General features: G+C 38.8%; 1 protein-coding gene across 7 annotated transcripts in view; it reads left to right on the plus strand.

The window, feature by feature from the left end:
* Window positions 1–22,205, plus strand: part of CC2D2A (coiled-coil and C2 domain containing 2A) — a 133,863-nt gene that overhangs the window by 109,208 nt on the left and 2,450 nt on the right. For 6 of the 7 annotated variants that reach the window (XM_036921082.2, XM_036921080.2, XM_036921083.2 and 3 more), the window contains 5 exons: window positions 395–508; window positions 2,481–2,615; window positions 11,755–11,877; window positions 13,122–13,180; window positions 14,974–15,151. In XM_036921082.2, the coding sequence (XP_036776977.2) occupies window positions 395–508; window positions 2,481–2,615; window positions 11,755–11,877; window positions 13,122–13,180; window positions 14,974–15,151 (609 nt within the window). The remainder of the gene's footprint in view (window positions 1–394; window positions 509–2,480; window positions 2,616–11,754; window positions 11,878–13,121; window positions 13,181–14,973; window positions 15,152–22,205) is intronic. The other variant, XM_036921085.2, reaches the window with a different exon arrangement.

Consider the following 22,205-nt stretch of genomic DNA (forward strand, 5'->3'; position numbering starts at 1 on the left):
GGGTAAGGGATATATGGGAAATCTCTGTACCTTCCTCCCAACTTTGCTGTGAAGATATAACTGCTCTTAAAAATAGTCTTTAAAAAAGACTGTTCAGCACCTGTGAGCTACCATATATAAATTCAAAATGAAAATAACTTGGAAATTTGTCTTCCCCACCCCACAACGTTAACTGATTCTAGAAATCTGTGTCCTCAGTGTCGGAGGAGACATTGTGTCCATTAAAAGTGTCTTGGTTTTTTAGCGTACTGTACCAAACTTTGCAAAAAGACTTTAAGACCAGGTATTACACTTTAAGGCACTAATTTTAACAATGACTTTTTAAAAATCCTGTACAGCCATTACCAGAACAGAGCAGTCAGTCAATGCAACATCATTTTTTTTTTTTCATCAGCAATTTCTTGATCTCCTGGCTGGAGACGAAGAAGAGCATGCAGTCTTACTATGTAATTACTTTCTCTCCCTGGGTAAAAAGGCCTGGCTCCTGATGGGCAGTGCTATTCCTGAGGTAAGACCACGCAGACTGGCTCTAACAGCGAAGTGTAGTTGTCTAATATGGTCATATTATGTTCCAGATCATGGACAGGACGTATTTTCATAGTGATCTTTTGAGTTGCAAGGAATGTTCCCGGAGATTTCATAATACACAGAGAGAGCCAGTGATAAGGCATGAACTGGCTTTGGGTGGTACTCGGGCCTTACACAATGTTTCACATTGGTTTTTGGCAAATCTGAACCCTTTACCACCTAAAGCTTCTGCCTAGATCAGTCCTTTTAGTAAGAGCCCTGTCCTGCCCATGTTACTATGAATTCTGATTCCCTTAGTGATCTCGTGTTATTCAGGCTATGGAGTGAAGGGGATGCGATGAAGTGTGGCAAGGTTATAGATTTCTCCTTTCCTACCTACTGCTACAGGCATCTGATACTAAGCCAGCAGACAAAGGGGAACAAAGTAGATAACCACAGTAGCTAAGACTGTGAGCAGCTCTATTTTTATATTATCACTATTATTTTTATTAGACTGGAGATAGTGACACTTAAAATTTGTTGCTGAAGCCCACAGCAAATATCCCTAAATTCTGGACATATTAGGGCAATTTTGGGTACAAGTTTAGAAAATCTACATGGATTAAAGCAGCTCATCCAAAGAGTTTTTCAAAAGGAGGCCAGGAAGCTCTAGGAATCTTGGAAATTAGATAGCAGGGGTTGCTACTAGGCAGGTAGTATCGTATCTGAATCTAAATTCATTCTCCATCATTGTCTCCCAGATAGCCTGGTACAAGGGAAAGACCGTTGGGCTAGGGGGTCACAAGGCCTGGGTTCAAGTATCTGCCCATTCCTCATGAGCTGTATGACTCTAGGTCACTTCACAACTCGGAGCTTTATAAGGAAACTGGGATAATAATTTGTGTCCTGCCTTCCCCAGAAGCTATGGTGAACATCAAGTGAAATTATACATGAGCAATAAATTAACAAATTCTTGCAGTAAAAAAAAAAAAAAGGATCCAATAATACCCAAATATTATGGTAAAAAGTTAGAGTCTCAAGTCAGTCTCCGACCTCCAGTTCAGGTGTATTCGCTGTTAACAGTTTGGTATGTATCCTTTCAAAACATCTATGTGTCCCATAATTATAAATGTATATCAAATATTAGATACTGTATTAGAAATAGAAGTAGTGTCCAGATACAGTCAGCCTTCTAAATACACAGAAGGCCGTCTTACTTCCTGAAAAGACAATGCAGTGACTATGTATTTCCATTAATAATTCATCAGTCAATCTTAAGATATTTGGGGAAGTAACACGACTTCTGTCCCTGTTTGGTCACTACATTGCACTAGTAGCAGATCAAGAATTTCGCAAAAAGAAAAATTTTATTTCTTAAATCTAGTGTAACCTCACACTTCAAACTAATTTTCACCTTTAGCCACGGATGTTAGAAGTTAGGGGTCCAAACTAGAGGGTATTATGCTCAGTGAAATAAGCCATGTGGAGAAAGACAAGTACCATATGATTTCGTTTATTTTTGAATATAAAAACAAAATAAAACAAAGTGAACAAAATAAAAGTAGACTTACAGACACTGAGAAGTGATTGGTGGTTACCATGGGAGGTAGTTACTCCAGCAGGTGGGTGGGGAGGATGAGAGGAATAAAGGGGCACAAAAATTCTCAATCGTCATGTAAGTTGGTCACAAGGATGGCAGTACAGCATGGATATAGCCAGTGATTCTGTAACATCTTTCTATGTGCACAGAGAGTAACTACACTGGTTGGGGTGAGAATTTAATAATATGGGTAACTGTTGAACCACTGTCATATATTTGAAACCAATATAAGATTGTATATCAACAATACTTCAATAAAAAAATGAAAAGAGAAATAAATTAGGGGTACAACTAATATAATGAATTGTCTGTGCAAACTACCTTTGACCTTAACAAATAGTTAGAAACTGTTTTAATGAATGTTTTTCTTCAGGGTCCAACTGCCTATGTGCTAACTTGGGAGCAAAGTCACTATTTAATTTGGAATCCCTGCAGTGGACATTTTTATGGACAATTTGATGCATTCTGCCCCTTAAAAAGTGTGGGCTGTTTAATAGGTCCTGATAATGTAAGTACCACCATTTCCTCTTAAACATGGTTGACTCTTGCTTTCTTTTTTTTCAAATTGGCCTACTGATTTAAATAATATTTTATGTATCAAAAAACTGAATGTAAACATATAGAGATACCAATTAAAGAAATGTAGTGTCAAGCACAATGGTAGAACTGTCCTAAATAAAAACTTTTCACTCAATTAGTCATTTGATCTTCAGAGAAGCAGAATGACATTAAAGAAAGAATATAGGATTTAGATTCCAAGGACCTGAGTTTGTGTCCTGGCTCCGTCCTCAATTTTCTCTTCCAAAATAGCATTTATAATGCCTAACTCACATTTTGGGAACTAAAGGAGGCAAATTTATCACCTGAGAAGACTGAGTTTCTTTCATTTAGTTCCATCCTCTCTTCCTCCTGCTGCTTCCTAACTGAAATCCCAGAAACAAAGCCACCAATAAGGGGGACTACGGTCTCCTGAAACCTCAGCCGCCCTCTACCTTTGGATCAACAGCCTTCTCCTTTACTCTTTTGCCAAATCTCTCCCTTTTCCAGCCAAGTTTGCATTTCCACTTCTACTCCAAGACTTGGTCCCGTAATTGCTCCACCTTGCCCCTATGTTCTCTCTTCTCTCTACCTCTTGATGCCCTCAGAAATCCAACAGTTCTAAAATACGCTTTTCCCAACCCAGCTACACCCTAAACCACCACTGCCCCTTTCCTTTCCTTCCAAAGTTCTTCAAACACTAATTATACGCCCTGCTTCTACATTTTCAGTAAACTCAGACTTTAAACCACTATCTAGCTCCCCTTCCCTGACCATACTGCAGAAATGAAACTCTGAGGAGTACCACCCACTGCCTTGCTAATGGACAAATTACTCTCACTTCTCACTCTCCTCTCCTTTTCTGTGGTTCATGACACGACTGAGCCCCACGTCTGAGGAGACACTTGCACCTCCTTGGTTTACTGATGAAGCTCTGTTTGGGTTTTATTTTTCTGCAGTAGCTTCTTAGGTTTTTTCACTGGCTCTTCTCACCCCTTGACAATAAATGTTCCTGAAGATTCTTATATATTTAGATTTCTTGCAGGACCACACCTATTATTATTAATTGTAGCTCTTTATCCTGGCAGAGAGGTTCATAATTCTATCAGTAGCCCCAGAATCCTTCTTTGGGTCCTAAAGTTTCAGCTGTTTGCTAGACACCCAGGTGCTTTATCAAAATTGTAAATTCGGCACATCCAAAACTCACATCATTTCCCCTTTGCCTCCAAAATCATCTTCTCCTCCTGGTTTCCTATTTATGTGGATGCCAATCACCTAGATTCAAACCCCAGAATTGTCCTTGATTTCCCCTCTCCCTTACTTCCTCCTATTTCAATTCTATTAACACAGATACCAAATCATAAAGACTCTCCTATTCTGTTTCCCAGGTTACACCATTACTGTTTCACCCTGAATTACTGTAAAGAGTCAACTAAATAATCTGCCTCTCATTCCGTTCCTTTATTTGGTACACGGTTGCCTAATTTAAGTTTCTGAATGTTCAGTGTTCAGCATTCTATGGCTCAAATAGTATTAGGGGCACTTCACTGCCTACAGATTTAAGAATAAACTTCTCAAACCTGAATTTCAAAACCCTATGTAATCTGCCCTTAACTTTTTTCAAGCACTACTTCCCACTACTTTTCTGTACATTTCCTACCCAGGTTCTTAAAGACCTTGACTTCTTAAAACAATTTCTTCACTTGGATTCCAAGTACCAAGATCTCTTATTTCTCTTATCTTTTGCTGCTTTTTCATTATTTCTCCAAATTGAAAAATCAGAGTTCATCAAACCCCTTTTTTCTCTATCTATACTTCCTCCCTAGAAATACAGATATTCTGATGACTCCCAAATTTGTATTTCTAGCTCACCTAGCTCCTGGAACTAAAGACACAAATATTCAACTGCCTACTCAACATCTTCATGTTCATGTCAAATAGACATCTCAAAGTAAATATGCCCAGACTCAAACTCCTATCTCCCTTTTGTACTTTTCCTGATCTCAATAAAAGGCAACTCCATCAATCAAGACACTTAGGCCAAAATCCTTGGGGTCATCTTTGAGTCCTCACTCTTTCTCTCCCATCCAGTCCATTAGCAAATCCCATTGTCTTTACCTTAATATATCCAGAATCTGACAACAGGTCACCATGTTCACTGCTACCATTTTGATTGACACCACTGTAGCTCTCATCTGGACTATTCAAAACAGCCTCCTGACTAGAGACTTCATTTCTTTCCCCTACCTCATCTAGTCTCAAAACAGCAAAGAATATTTCTCTTAAAATGGAAGGCAAATTCCAAGAGAGATTACAGATGGTGGCATGAGAGGTGAGACAAGAGAACTCTTCCCAAAACCACATATAACCGAAAATATAGTTAATACAACTAATCCTGAAAGAGCAACAGGAAAGAGGGCTGCGCCAGACTGCATACACCTGGAGAACAGAACAGACCTCACAAAACAGCACCAGCGCCACTCCCCTGTGAACCCCGACATCACTCCAGGGGCTGAACAGCTCCAAAGACTAGAGCTTCTGGGCACAAGAGGGCACCACATACAAATATGAAACATCAAAGGAACCTAGTTCAAACCAAAATCTCACAAACACCAGAAAAATTAAAATCAAAAACATGCTCCTGGAGGTACAGAAAAATATTCAAGAACTCAGGGATGAATTTAGGATGGAGATTTAAGTATTAAGAAATTTCATATCTGAAATGAAACATACAATGGACGGATTTAAAAGCAGATTAGTTGTAGTAGAAGAGATGGTAAATGGAACAGAAATTAGAGAAGAGGAATATAAAAAAGCTGAGGCACAGAGAGAAAAAAGGATCTCTATGAATGAAAGAATATTAAGAGAACTGTGTGACCAATCCAAATGGAACAATTTTTGCATTTTAGGGGTACCAGAAGAAGAGAGAGAAAAGATAGAAAGTGTCTTTGAGGAGGTAATTGCTGAAAACTTCCCCAATCTGGGGAAGGAGATAGTCTTTCAGGCCATGGAGGTGCATAGATCTCCCAACACAAGGGACCCAAGGAAGACAACACCAAGACATATAATAATTAAATGGCAAAGATCAAGGACAAGGAGAGACTTTCAAAAGCAGCTAGAGAAAAAAAAAGATCACATACAAAGGAAAACACATAAGGCTATCAACAGACTTCTCAACAGAAACCTTACAGGCCAGAAGGGAGTGGCATGATGTAGTTAAAGAGGAGTTCTCTTGTCTCACCTCTCATGCCACCATCTGTAATCTCTCTTGGAATTTGCCTTCCATTTTAAAAGAAATATTCTTTGCTGTTTTGAGACTAGATGAGGTAGGGGAAAGAAATGAAGGGCCTTGAACTAAGAATACTCTATCTGGCAAGATTATCATTTAAATTTGAAGGAGGGATTAAACAATTTTCAGATAAGCAAAAGCTGAGAGAATTTAACTCCCCAAAACCACCTCTACAGTGTATTTTGGAGGGACTGCTATAGATGGAAGTATTCCTAAGGCTTAATAGCTGTCACCAGGGGAAATAAAACCACACACAGTAAAGAAAGTAGAACAATTAATTACTAAGCAGATGCAAAATCAAATCAACTACCTGCAAAGTCAATCAAGGGATAGACAAAGAGTACAGAATATGATACCTAATATATAAAGAATGGAGGAGAAAGAAAAAGGAGGAAAAAAAAAAGAAACTTTAGGTTGTGTTTGTAATAGCATACTAAGTGAGTTAAATTAGACTGTTAGTAAGGGAATCACCCTTGAACCTTTGGTAACAACGAATCTAAAGCCGGCAATGGCAATAAGTACATACCTATCAATAATCACCCTAAAGGTAAATGGTCTGAATACACCAATCAAAAGACACAGAGTCACTGAATGGATAAACAAACAAGACCCATCTATATGCCTCCTACAAGAGACTCACATCAAGCCCAAAGACATACACAGACTGAAAGTAAAGGGATGGAAAAAGATATTTCATGAAATTAATAGGGAGAAAAAATCAGGAGTTGCAGAACATGTATCAGACAAAATAGACTTCAAAACAAAGAAAGTAACAAGAGACAAAGAAGGACACTACATAACAATAAAGGGCTCAGTCCAACAAGAGGATATAACTATTATAAATATCTACGTACCAAACACAGGATCATTACATAGGTGAAACAAATACTAACAGAATTAAAGGGGGAAACAGAATGCAATGCAGTCATTTTAGGAGACTTCAACACACCACTCACTCTAAAGGACTGATCAACTGGGCAGAAAATAAGTAAGGAGACAGAGGCACTGAACAACAGACACCACAGAAATACAAAGAATTATGAGAGAATACTATGAAAAATTATATGCTAACAAACTGGATAACCTAGAAGAAATGGACAACTTTCTAGAAAAATACAACCTTCCAAGGCTGACCCAGGAAGAAACAGAAAATCTGAATAGACCAATTACAAGCAATGAAATTGAACTGTTAATCAAAACACTACCTAAGAACAAAACCCTTGGACCAGATGGTTTCACTGCTGACTTTTATCAAACATTTAATGAAGACCTAATACCCATCCTCCTTAAAGGTTTCCAAAAAATACAAGAGGAGGGAATACTCCCAAACTCATTCTACGAGGCCAGCATGACTGACTCTAACACCAAAACCAGGCAAAGACACCAAAAAAAAGAAAATTACAGACCATATCCCTGATGAACACAGATGCAAAAATACTCAATGAAATTGATTTGGTAATTTAAAAAAATACCTAAGAACAAAATACCTGGTCCACATCACTTCACTGCTGAACTTTATCAAACATTTAGTGAAGACCTAATACCCATCACTCTAACACCAAAACTAGGCAAAGACACCACATAAAAGAAAATTACAGACCAATATCCCTGATGAACCTAGATGCAAAAACACTCAACAAAATATTAGCAAACCAAATTCAAAAATACACCAAAAAGATCATCAATCATGATCAAGTAAGATTTATTCCAGGGATGCAAGGATAGTACAACATTCAAAAATCCATCAACAACATCCACCACATCAACAAAAAGAAGGACAAAAACCACATGATCATCTTCGTAGGTGCTGAAAAAGCATTCGACAAAATTCAACATCCATTCATGATAAAAACTCTTCAACATAATGGGTATAGAGGGCAAGTACCTCAACAATACCATATATGACAAACCCACAGCCAACATTATACTTAACAGCGAGAAGCTGAAAGCTTTTCCTTTAAGATAGGAACAAGACAAGGATGCCTACTTTCCCCACTTTTATTCAACATAGTTCTGGAGGTCCTAGTCATGGCAATCAGAAAACACAAAGAAATAAAAGGCATCCAGATTCGCAAGGAAGAAGTTAAACTGTCCCTGTTTGCAGATGACATAATATTGTACATAACAAAACCTAAAGAATCCACTCCAAAACTACAAGATCTAATATCTGAATTCAGCAAAGTTGTGGGATACAAAATACACAGAAATCTGTTGCATTCCTGTACACTAATGATGAACTAGCAGAAAGAGATATCAGGAAAACAATCCTATTCAGAACTGCATCAAAAAGAATAAAATACCTAGGAATAAACCTAGCCAAGGAAGTGAAAGACCTATACTCTGAAAACTACAAGACACTCATGAAAGAAATTAAAGAAGATACCAATAAATGGAAACACATCCCATGCTCATGGATAGGAAGAATTAATATTGTCAACATGGCCATCCTGCCTAAAGCAATCTACAGATTCAATGCAATCCCTATCAAAATACCAACAGCATTCTTCAATGAACTAGAGCAAATAGTTCTAAAATTCATATGTAACCACAAAAGACCCTGAATAGCCAAAGCAGTACTGAGAAGGAAGAATAAAGCTGGGGGAGATTACGCTACCCGACTTCAAGCTCTACTACAAAGCCACAATAATCAAGACAAAATGGTACTGGCACAAGAACAGACCCGTAGACCAATGGAAAAGACTAGAGAGCCCAGATATAAACCCAAGCATATATGGTCAATTAATATATGATCAAGGAGCCATGGAAATACAATGGGGAAATGACAGCTTCTTCAACAGCTGATGTTGGCAAAACTGGACAGCTACATGCAAGAGAATGAAACTGGATTATTGTGTAACCCCATACACAAAAGTAAACTCAAAATGGATCAAAGACCTGAATGTAAATCGTGAAACCATAAAACTCTTAGAAGAAAACATAGGCAAAAATCTCTTGAATATAAACATTAGCAACTTTTTCCTGAACGCATCTCCTTGGGCAAGAGAAACAAAATAAAAAATGAACAAATGGGACTACATCATGCTAAAAATCTTCTGTACAGCAAAGGACACTATCAGCAGAACAAAAAGGCATTCTACAGTATGGGAGAATATATTTGTAAATGACATATCCGACAAGCAGTTAACATCCAAGGTATATAAAGAACTCACACACCTCAACACCCAAAAAGCAAATAACCCTATTGAAAAATGGGCAGAGGATGTGAACAGACAATTCTCCATATAAGACATTCAGATGGCCAACAGGCACATGAAAAGATGTTCCACATTGCTAATTATCAGGAAAATGCAAATTAAAACCACAATGAGATATCACCTCACACCAGTAAGGATGGCCAACATAGAAAAGACTAGGAACAACAAATGCTGGCGAGGATGCGGAGAAAGGGGAACTCTCCTACACTGCTGGTGGGAATGTAAACTAGTTCAACCATTGTGGAAAGCAGTATGGAGGTTCCTCAAAAAACTCAAAATAGAAATACCATTTGACCCAGGAATTCCACTCCTAGGAATTTACCCTAAGAATGCAGCACTCCAGTTTGAAAAAGACAGATGCACCCCTATGTTTATCGCTGCACTATTTACAATAGCCAAGAAATGGAAGCAACCTAAGTGTCCATCAGTAGATGAATGGATAAATAAGATGTGGTACATATACACAATGGAATATTATTCAGCCATAAGAAGAAAACAAATCCTACCATTTGCAACATGGATGGAACTAGAGGGTATTATGCTCAGTGAAATAAGCCAGGCAGAGAAAGACAAGTATCAAATGATTTCACACATTTGTGGAGCAGAAGAACAAAGCAAAAATTGAAGGAACAAAACAGCAGCAGACTCATAGAACCCAAGAATGGACTAACAGTTACCAAAGGGAAAGGGACTGGGGAGGGTAGGTGGGAAGGGAGAGAGGGAGAAGGGGAATAAGGGGCATTACGATCAGCAGATATAGTGTAGGGGGTGGCATGGGGAAGACAGTGTAGCTCAGAGAAGACAAATAGGGACTCTGGCATCTTACTACACTGATGGAGAGTGACTGCAATGGGGTATGGGGGGGACTCAATAATAAGGGTGAATGTAATAACCACATTGTTTTCCTTGTGAAACCTTCATAAGATTGTTTATCAATGATATCTTAATAAAAAAAATAGAAGGCAAATTATGTCACTGTTGTGGTGCTTAAAATACTCCAGTGGGTTCCTAGATCACTCTAGAATCAAAGCCTAAATCTTCAAAATGGTCCACAAGGCTTCCATGATCTGACAGCCACCCTACCCACCCCCATCCTCTGCAGATCTCACCTCCTACTTGTTCTAATTTGTTCACTCCCCTAAACCCACTGTCTGCCTTGCTGATCCTCAGACACATCGAGCACACTTGCATTTGCTGTTTCCTCTGCATAGATGACCCCTCCCCTATCAGATATCTTCATAAATTCCTCCCCCACTTCCTGCATTTCTGACCAAATGCCATCTTGCCAGTGAGAACATCCCTAGCCACACTGAAATTTCATCTCTTCCCACATAGTTGTCCCCATACCCTCGTACAGGTAGCTATTGCCACATGAAATTAGTACAAATCCATTCCAACCTTTGGGCTTCAAACATTTCTTGGATTTCTGGGTCAGCTGGGAAGGCTCTGTTGATCTAGGTTGGGACAGCTCTGCTCCATGTGTGTTTATTCTGGGGCTCAGAGCAATGACAACATCAGAGGCATAAGCAGGCAAGCAGGAACACACAGCCTCTGAGCCTGACTCAGGCATCACAATGATACTTTTGTCCCATTCTACTGGCCCAAATTCAAGGGGTGAGCAAATACATTTCCTCCCTTTTAGTGGTAGGAACTGCAAAGTATCATAGCAAAGAGTATGGGCATAGAAAGGGGTGAAGAATCAGGGCCAGTGGTACCATCTACTACATCATGTCCTCTGATATCTCATGTATTTACTAATTTGTTTGTGCTATCTTTTCATTAGCTACTGCATGAGGGTAGGAACTCTGTTTCATTCACTACTTTACCCTAGTGATTAGAACTGAGTAGGTACTAACATAGCAGGTACTCAACAAATATACTGAATGGGTAGATTTACCACTCACACACACAGTCATTCAATATGGCTACTGTATGCCAGGAACTAGGCTAAATGGTGAAGATACAGTGGTGAATAAAGCACATGACAAATGTGCTCAAGGCAACAAACTAGTAGTCTAGTGAGAAGACAGATGAATAGACGGGCAATTATTAACATGATACATACTAATAGTAGTAAAATAGCTAACCCAAAGTCAAACAAATCATCCATGGTCACACAGCTCATAAATGTTGGAGCCAGAACTCAAGTGCACATGGTCTGGCTCTAGAACCAATCTGCTTCGCTGCCTCAGCACAGGTGCCATCTCGGAGACACAGCCTGCTGTGGAACCAAAGACGCGGACACGTGACGAGGTGGGAGGCGCGGAGTGAGGAAAGGCTAGTCTGAGAAAGGGTTAGCCTTGTCTGTCCTCTCCTAGAAAACTTTGATTTTCTTATCACCAGGAACTACATTACTTCATGAACCTAAAACCAACAGCAAGGCACACCTCAACTTCAGATACAAAAAATGTGAGAAATGGCCAATGACAACTGTATCATACCACTGATTGTAAAATGCATATTGGTTTACAAATCAAAATATGACTAAAAAAATGTGCATTCTGCATGTCTTCTTGCTGTTCCCTCTGTGTATAGTACATACATGCACACACATACGCGTGAGTGTATCTACTGCATACACATTGATGCAGTCTTGTCTTTTTTAGATTTGGTTTAACATTCAACAGTATGACTCCCCACTAAGGGTCAGTTTTGACGTCACCAAGCCTAAGCTATGGAAATCTTTCTTCTCAAGGAGGCTTCCGTATCCTGGTCTTTCCAGTATTCAGGTAAACTTCTTTTATTAACAATTAAATGTAGACAAAGAAAGTGAGGAATTCTAAATCATTACACTGGGTAGCCAGATATTTTTTACCCTTGATTCTAATCCTAGCTATTTAGTCTACAGTGATATTTGTTTTCCAAACTTAGCTGAGCCCGATTCATAGTAAGAAATACCAGCATACCGTGAACAAGTATACAGATACATGAAAGAAAAAGTTTTGATATGCAGAGTCCCATGACATGAAAGTACCATCAAGTATATGCAATTTCATTTTTTTAATGCTGGTCTCCACTCACTATATTGTTTCATGGCTGCTATTGAAACATAAAATCAAACTGCAGGACGTAATCCACTAGGGGCTCATAAAATTAACTTAAAGGGTCTTGGTGAGCAGTAGATTATAAGAAGCACAAGAACTGTTATTAAAACTTTGCTTTGATTAGCTAGTTATGTATGTTTATACTGGGTATAAATATATATTTTTTACTGTGATCCAAACCTCTCAAAAAAAAAAAAGGTTTAAAAAAACACCATCCTAGAGAAATTCTCCCATGTATATAAGGTGACATATACTGGATTTTTTGTAGAAACACTGCTTGCAATAACCTGTGAACTGGAACAACAGAAGGGACAAATGATGGTACATAATTGTAATATTTTACAGTAGTTGTATGAATTGATCAACATTAATGTGTCTTAGTAAGCATGCTAAAAATGTTTGCTATTATCTCTAAATACAATGTTAAGGATGAAAAAGCAAATTGCATAGTCACAGTATTAAGACTTATATTAAGTTTAGAAAACATGTAAAACAATACAATATATTGTTTAGGGACACGTCTATAATAAAATCACAGCACATCTTATTAATTTGCCTGTCTTTATTGACTATAATGTAAACACCATGCAGGCAAATATATTCATGGTTATATCCTGTAAAAATGCCTGGCACACAGTAGGTACTCAATATATGTTGAATGAAAGAGAGCTAAAAAAACAAAATCAGGTCATGGCTACCTCTGGTAAGAGAGAGAGAACAGAAATGAAATTGAGAAAGAATTACATAGTACTGTAATTTACTTGTGGTATTTTACTTCAGGTGAGTCAATGGGTACATTACATTATCCTTTCTATCAGAATGAATACCTGAAACTTCATAATTTAAAAAATAGTTACAAAAGGATACATAGCTATTCAAAGTAAGTATAACTGATCTGTAGAATTTTTGAACTATTTTCTCCTTTATAGCCAGAAGAGCTAATTTACCAGCACACAGACAAGATGGCTGCAGCTGAGCTACAAGACAGGTGGGTCACATTATACCCATAAATCCACACAGCATCTGTCACTAGGAGTGTAGTAGCAAACTAAACGATTCTCAGCCTGGATCAGTGTGAAATAATTTGGGCAGTTAAACTTTTAACTCATATTTATGGACACCAACTATAGGTGTGATCTCTAAGTCCCAGGGCTCAGAAGGAGGCTTTAGCATCAGCGTGGTGTGGGACAAAACAGAAGTGACTTCCAGCAATGACACGTAGTTCTCCAAAACTTTACCTCAGATTAGACCTCAACTTCATGTTGTTATGGGTCTTGTTCAGAAGTACCATAATCCTTAGCTTAAATATGCCTCTTTTGTACAATTAGTGGCTTACTGAACTTCAACTGGCTTGTAAACTTAACATACAGAGACAGCTCATAAGAGCCCATTTGAGACCTTACAACCCTTATAACCCTGCAAAAAAAACTTACTCTCCTGATTTCACAATGTGGAAACTGAGCTTGAGAGAGGAGCACATACTTGTAAAGTGCAAGAGGGGGCTTCTGAGTCCAGCCAGATCTGATTTCAAAGCCCACATGCCCTTCCTACTCTATCTGCTGTATCAAGCCGTGTGAAGAGCAGGATGTCAAATGACATGAGAATGAATGTGGCCCCTTTTAGTGTATTATTCCTAGAAAACACTAATTTCTTCTCAATTTCAGACTTCAAATAAAGCCTTGTTTGGGATCCCCATCTATAACAGCTAACTCCCTCCAAAATCCTTTTTGTTTCTTCTAGTAGTTCCACGATATTTTTTATTAGACTCACATCATTTACTTCCCCATTATTGATGAAGTGCAAGCCAACTCATCCACACTTTCTTGCCCAGACCATCTTGAAACCCAAAACAAAGGTACCTGCTATGTACCAAAAGTGGATCCCCTAGCTATTGAGCAATAGGAAGCTGGCTGGATGCCTAAATCTGCATTCGGTTAGGGATGAACAAGAGGCTTTAGAACTGGCAACGTTTCACTTCAAGTCCCAGCTCCCCTGCTACATCAAGCCAGCAACCCTATCTCAAACTGTCCTCTCATAATTGGGACAATATCCCCTACCTCATAGGGTTATTAGACTGTATATATAAAAAGCACTTAGCACAGTACCTTGTACATAAGGGCTCAACAAATGATAGCTATTTTCTGTGGTGTTTAAGCTTCACATCCTATGGCTCCAATACCTAGCACGTTAACCATAAAGCAGGATATCAAAACTTAAGTTGCAGTGATGATGGATACTTTAAAGACAGCTTTAAGGTAACTTAGCAGGATAATCCTCATGAACAGTCATGGGAGGAAGAATCACTGTGCAACATTAGTAGCCCTATAAATATATAAAGCTTTCAACATAAACCCCCTCTTGTGCCTGCGTCTAATTTACCCGCCCGTATATACATTACCAATGAACAAAGTGATAAAACACAATAATGGAAAAAGCTTTTGCTAAATGTATTGAATTTGGCTCCCCCCAAGCTGTTCAGGGCTCCCTTTTGTGTTACATTGCAAGCACCTGTTCTGACCTTAAGATACCGTATTCCTTCTATTTATAGATCTATTCCGCATCCCAACCATACACAATCCTTGAGGGTACAGATCACCTATGTTAATTTTTGAATCATCAAGGATTAGCCCATATTGGGTGCTAACTATGCCTAGTGAATGACAACTCCCCCAACAATGTGATCAGATAACCACCTGAATCCCCACAATATACAAACAATACTTTTGCTTACAAAAGAAAAAGTCAAATCAGCAAATAATGGAACTTACTTTTTATGAACAGGATTGAAAAAATACTAAAAGAAAAAATCATGGACTGGAGGCCTCGCCATCTAACTCGGTGGAATAGGTACTGTACCTCCACACTACGTCACTTCTTGCCTCTGTTAGAAAGAAGTCAAGGAGAAGATGTAGAAGATGACCACAGAACAGAGCTGCTGAAGCAGCTGGGAGACTACAGGGTAAGCACAAACGGCTCTAAGCTGGGCCAAGAGCTTCATTTTAACTGGGAATTGCTCAGTAATGGGTTTTTGGAATCAAAATATCTACATTGCTCACCAAAGTACAAAGCAGCAACAGCCTAGACTTACAAAGATTTACCCACAGCACTCCTCTGGGAGCAGTGAGGAACTGGGTCTTTGCAGAGTTTGGTGGGTGAGATCATCCCAACACCCAAGGCCCAGTGGCTACAAGAGAATCCTCCCTGGTGCCTCCTAATCACACCTGAACCCCTGCAAGGAACTGACTGACTGGGAAGATGGCAGTGAGAGAAGTGAAATAGAAACCTCTTCCCAAAACCACATATAATACAAACATACTTCAAACACAACTAATTGTGAAAGAGCGGTCGGAAAGAAGACTGTGACAGACTGCCTACATCTGGGGAAAAGAGAAGACCTCATGAAAAAGTGTAAAGTAGCAAAGCTGCAATCCAGTGGGACCCTAGCCCTTCCCCTACCCCAGCTCACCAGAGAGAAGAGAAACAGAGCAAGAAGCAGGTAGAAGCCTAGGACTGCTGAACACCCAGCACGGGAGATCTTCAGGAGCATGAACCTACATCACAAGGTGCTCTGGAAATCAGTGGGGTTGGAAAGCAAAGACAGGCAGAATACTCAAAAAGACTGAGATTCCAGGCACTGTGGAGAACAAGTACCCACAACAGGCTGCTCTGGGACAAAAGAAATGTGGGCACTTTGAAAAGCTTCCAACAGCAAGAGGGCTGCTAAAAGGGCAAGGATTACACAGAGCTTGATGATCAGGAAAAAGGACAGGTGAACAAAATTTTCCTGGCACACTCAGCCAAGCAGGTTGGGAACTTTCAGGAGCTTCACGTGCTCCATCTCCCTGGCTGACAACACAGCACCAAGGCCCCCACTGCAATACACAGCCAGCTGCTCCTTCCTCCCAGCCAGCATCAGTTCACAAACAGGCTGTCCCCCCCCATTGTGCCAGTTCAGCCAGAGGGCAGCCCCACTTACAGCAGCTACAGGGGCGTAATGCAGAGGCTCCACCCTGTGTGCTTGGCCCACTGGCTCTAACAGTGAAGCAGGCACTGCAACTGGGAAGCAGAAAAGAGCTCTTTCCTCCCAACAGGCACAGGTGCCACTTGCCTGAGAACCCACCATCGCTCCAGGTGCTGGGCAGGTCCAGAGAGTAGAGCTTCTGGGCACTAGAGGGTGCTGCCTACACAGTTATTATTCCATAGTAATCATTACAAATATGAAACAGCAAAAGAACCTGGTACAAACCAAAATCCCACAAACACAAGAAAGAGGGCTAAGTGAAACTGAAATCACCAATATTCCTGATAAAGATTTCAAAATAAAAATCATGAACATGCTCAGGGAGCTAGAGAAAAATATTCAAGACCTCAGGGAGGAATTCAAGAAAGAAATAGCAACTTTGAAATAGGCAGTATCCAAAATGAAACATGCAGTGGAGGGATTTAAAAGCAGCTTAGATGAAGTAGAGGAGACGGTAAATGAAATAGAAATTACAGAACAGGAATACAAAGAATCTGAAGCAAAGAGATAAAAAAGGATCTCTAAGAATGAAGAATATTTAGAGAACTGTATGACCAGTCTAAATGAAACAATATTTGCATTACAGGGGTACCAGAAGAAGAAGAAAGAGAAAAAGGGATAGAAAGTGTGTTTGAGGAGATAATTGCTGAAAACTTCCCCAATCTGGGGAAGGAGATAGTCTCTCAGGCCATGGAGGTGCACAGATCTCACAACACAAGGGACCCAAGAAAGACTATTTCCAAGACATATAATAATTAAAGTGGCAAAATCAAGGATAAGGACACAGTATTAAAAGAAAGAGAAAAATGATCACAAACAAAGGAAAACTCAGCAGGCTATCGGACTTCTCAGCAGAAACCTTACAGGCCAGAAAGGAGTAGCATGATTTAATGCAATGAAACAGAAGGGCGTTAAACCAAGAATACTCTACCTGGCAAGATTATCATTTAAATTTGAAGGAGGGATTAAACAATTTCCAGATAAGCAAAAGCTGAGGGAATTTACCTCCCACAGTCTCTACAGTGTGCTTTGGAGGAACTGCTAGAAATGGAAGTGTTCCTAAGGCTAAATAGCAGTCACCAGAGAAAATAAGACCACAGTAAAGGAAATAGTCCAATTAATGACTAAGCAAATGCAAAATTAAATCAAGTACCCCCCAAAGTTAGTCAAGGGATACACAAAGAGTACAGAATATAACTAATATATAAACAATGGAGGAAGAAGAAAAGGAAATGAGGGAAAAAAAAGAACCTTTAGATTGTGTTTGAAATAGCATATTAATGAGTTAAGTTAGACTGTTAGACAGTAAAGAAGCTATCCTTGAACCTTTGGTAACCACGAATCTAAAGCCTGCAACGGCAATAAGTACACATCTGTCAATAATCACCCTAAATGTAAACAGACTGAATGCACAAATCAAAAGACACAGAGTTACTGAGTAGATAAAAAACAAGACCCATCTATATGCTGCCTACAAGAGACTCACTTCAAACCCAAAAACATATACAGACTAAAAGTGAAGGGATGGAAAAAGATATTTCATACAAAAAATAGGGGGAAAAAAGCAGGAGCTACAGTACTGGGATCAGAAAAATAGACTTCAAAACAAAGAAAGTAACAAGAGACAAAAAAGGACATTACATAATGATAAAGGGGTCAGTCCAACAAGAGGATATAACCACTATAAATATCTAGGCACCCAACATAGGAGCACCTATATATGTGAAACAAGTACTAATAGATTTAAAGGAGGAAACAGAATGCAATGCTTCATTTTAGGAGACTTCAACACACCACTTACTCCAAAGGACACATCAACCAGATAGAGGCAATGAACAACACATTAAACAGATGGACCTAACAAACATCTACAGAAGACTCCACCCAAAAGCATAAGTATACACATTCTTCTCAAGTACACATGGAACATTTTCAATAGATCATATACTAGGCCACATAAAGAGTCTCAGTAAATTCAAAAGGATTGAAATTGTACCAAACAGCTTCTCAGACCAAAAAAGTATGAAACTAGAAATAAATTATCCAAAGAAAACAAAAAAGCCCACAAACACATGGAGTCTTAACAACATTCTCCCAAATAATCACTGGAACAATAACCAAATGAAAACAGAGATCAAGCAATATATGGAGACAAATGAAAACAATAACTCAACACCACAAAATCTGTGGGATGCAGCAAAGGATGTGCTAAGAGGGAAGTATATTGCAATACAGGCGTCCCTCAAGAAAGAACAATCCCAAATGAACATTATAAACTCACAATTAATGAAACCAGAAAAAGAAGAACAAGTGAGGCCTAAAATCAGTAGGAGGAACATAATAAAAATCAGAGCAGAAATAAATAAAATTGAGAAGAATAAACGAATAGAAGGAATCAATGAAAGCAGGAGCTGGTTCTTTGAGAAAATAGACAAAACAGATAAACCTTTAGCCAGACTTACCAAGAAAAAGAGAGTGTACACACATAAACAGATTCAGAAGTGAGAAAAAAAATCACCACAGACAGCACAGAAATACAAAGATTTTTTATTAGAGAATTCTATGAAAAATTATATGCTAACAAACTGGATAACCTAGAAGAAATGGGAACACTTTTAGAAAAATACAGCCTTCCAAGACTGCCCCAGAAAGAACTATACAGGGCAAGTACCAACATAATAAAGGCCATATATGACAAACTCACAGCCAGCATCATACTTAACAGCGAAAAGCTAAAAGCTTTTCCTCTAAGATTGGAAACAAGACAAGGATGCCCACTCTCCCCACATTTATTCAACATAGTACTGGAGGTCCTACCCATGGCAACAGAGAACACAAAGAAATAAATGCATCCAGATTGGTAAAGAAGAAGTTAAACTATCACTATTTGCAGATGACATGATATTGTACATTTAAAAAAACTAAAGAATCCACCCCAAAACAACTAGAATTAATAACTGAATTGAGTAAAGTTGCTGGATACAAAATTAATACACAGAAATCTGTTTCATTCCTGTACACTAATGATGAAGTAGAAGAAAGAGAAATCAGGAAAACAATTCCATGTATAACTGCATCAAAAAGAATAAAATACCTAGGAATAAACCTAACCAAGGAGATGAAAGACCTATGCCCTGAAAACTACAAGATACTCATGAGAGAAATTAAAGATGACACCAATAAATGGAAATACATCCCATGCTCATGGATAGGAAAAATTAATATTGTCAAAATGGCCATCTTGCCTAAAGCAATCTACAGATCCAATGCAATCTTTATCAAAATATCAACAGCATTTTTCAATGAACTAGAACAAATAGTTCTAAAATTCATGTGAACCAAAAAAGACCCCGAGTAGCCAAAGCAATCCTGAGAAGGAAGAATAAAGCGGGGGAGGATTACACTCCCCGACTTCAAGCTCTACTACAAAGCCACAGTAATCAAGAAAATTTGGTAATGGCAAAAGAACAGACCCATAGACCAATGGAAGAGACCGAAGACTAGGGAGCACAGATATAAACCCAAGCATATAAGGTCAATTAAAATGTGATAAAGGGGCCATGAACATACAATGGGGAAATGACAGCCTCTTCAAGAGCTGGTGTTGGCAAAACTGGACAGCTACATGCAAGAGAATGAAACTGGGTTATTGTTTAACCCCATACACAAAAGTAAACTCGAAATGGATCAAAGACCTGAAGGTAAGTCATGAAACCATAAACTCTTAGAAGACAACATAGGCAAAAATCTCCTGAATATAAACATAAGCAACTTTTCCTGAACGTATCTCCTTGGGCAAGGGAAACAGAAGCAAAAATGAACAAATGGGACTACATCAAACTAAAAAGCTTTTGTACAGCAAAGGACACCACCATTAGGAGAAGAAAAAGGCATCCTACAGTATGGGAGAATATATTTGTAAATGATATATCCAACAAGGGGTTAACATCCAAGATATATAAAGAACTCACACACCTCAACACCCAAAAAGCAAATAACCCTATTAAAAAATGGGCAGAGGATATGAACAGACAATTCTCCAAAGAAGACATTCAGATGGCCAACAGGTACATGCAAAGATGCTCCACATCACTAATTATCAGGGAAATGCAAATTAAAACCACAATGAGATATCACCTCACACCAGTTAGGATGGCCAGCATAAAAAAGACTAAGAACAACAAATGCTGGTGAGGATGTGGAGAAAGGAGAACCCTCCTATACTGCTGGTGGGAATGTAAACTAGTTCAACCAGTTCAACCATTTGTGGAAAGCAATATGGAGGGTTCCTCAAAAAACTAAAAATAGAAATATCATTTGAACCATGAATTCCACTCCTAGGAATTTGTCCAAATACAAGTTCTTAGATTCAAAAAGACATATGTACCCCTATGTTTATTGCAGCACTATTTACAATAGCCAAAATATGCAGGCAACCTAAGTGTCCATCAGTAGATGAATGGATAAAGATGTGGTACATATACACAATGGAATACTACTCAGCCATAAGAAGCAAATCCTACCATTTGCAGCAACATGGATGGAACTGGAGGGTATTATGCTCCGTGAAATAAGCCAGGCAGATAAAGACAAGTACCAAATGATTTCACTCATTTATGGAGCAAAGCAAGGCAAAACTTAAGGAACAAAACAACAGCAGACCCTCAGACTCCAAAAAGGGACTAGGGATTACCAATGGGAAGGGGTTAAGGAGGGTAGTTGGGGAGGGAGGCGATTAATGGTCATTATGATCAGCACAAATAATGCAGGTGGGTCACAGGGAAGGCAGTATAGCACAGAGAAGACAAGTAGTAACTCTATAGCATCTTACTATGCTTACTAACAGTGACTCCTATCAGGTGTGGGGGTCATGATAATATGCTTGAATGTTGTAACCACAATGTTGCTCATTTGAAACCTTCATGAGATGATGTATCAATGATAACTTAATAAAAAAAAGAACAAATTCCAGTGTAAAAAAATTAACCTGTCATTAAATAGTAAAATGCATCTATAAAATGAAAATACCATTTCTTATAAAAGGATCCTATAAAAAATACCTTTTATAAAATACATTGCATGAGTATTATATTAAATGAAAACATCTGGCACATCATTTTAGACTCAAGTGCATGAAGGTGAAAGCAATCACTCCATCAGGTTTTTCAAAGGTATTTTATAGTTATTGTTTTTCACTGCTAAGAAAAATTCTAAGACAATATATCCTATCTACCGCCTGCTAATGGTGTGTTCACATCCCACAGGTGGATAATAAAACCAAGAAAGCAGTTTCAGACTAAGGCAGTAAACCTTGTTGGCTGAACAGTGTGAAGTCAAGATGGACATTTAATTCTGGTCACTGGCTAAGTTACCCTTTACCTTCTAAGACCAGGTTTTCATTTTCCAGCCAGGATGTTTCCAAGTAACAGAGAACTTGGTTCAAATAGGCTGAGCAATAAAAAGAATGTATTGGCTTATGTAGGAGAGGTGTGTAGCTATCAGGGCTGTATCACTTATCTCCAAGTCTTCCCACTCTGCTCTCCTACCTGTGATGGCATCATCCTCAGACTGGCTTTTTTCATGGCAGCAAATGGCTGGAAGAGTTCCAGGCAGGACTCAAGCCAGCATACACATTGTCCAAAGCAGGACAAAGCATCTGCATGCCTTTATTCCTAGCAGACTTCCTGAAACTCACTTTGATCACACAGCCATCCCTGTATATCAGTCACTGTGGCCAGGGGGATAGAATGTGTTGATTAGCTTAAATCTAGGTCCCTGGAATTACATGAGTTACTCTGCAAATCAGGGGCTAGCAGAAGAGGGAATAGTGGTGGGTGGCTGAGTGACTAACAGGTATCTAATAACACTAGGTCAACATGTTAGCCACTAAGAAGACACTTAGCCCCTTCTCCATTTTCTGTATTGCTATATATAGCTCAACAGAAAAACAGAATGACTTCAAAATGCAGAACTTATTAAAAATATTAAGGGT

The sequence above is a fragment of the Manis pentadactyla genome, chromosome 5 (assembly GCF_030020395.1).
Source record: "Manis pentadactyla isolate mManPen7 chromosome 5, mManPen7.hap1, whole genome shotgun sequence".
Classification (NCBI taxonomy): domain Eukaryota; kingdom Metazoa; phylum Chordata; class Mammalia; order Pholidota; family Manidae; genus Manis; species Manis pentadactyla.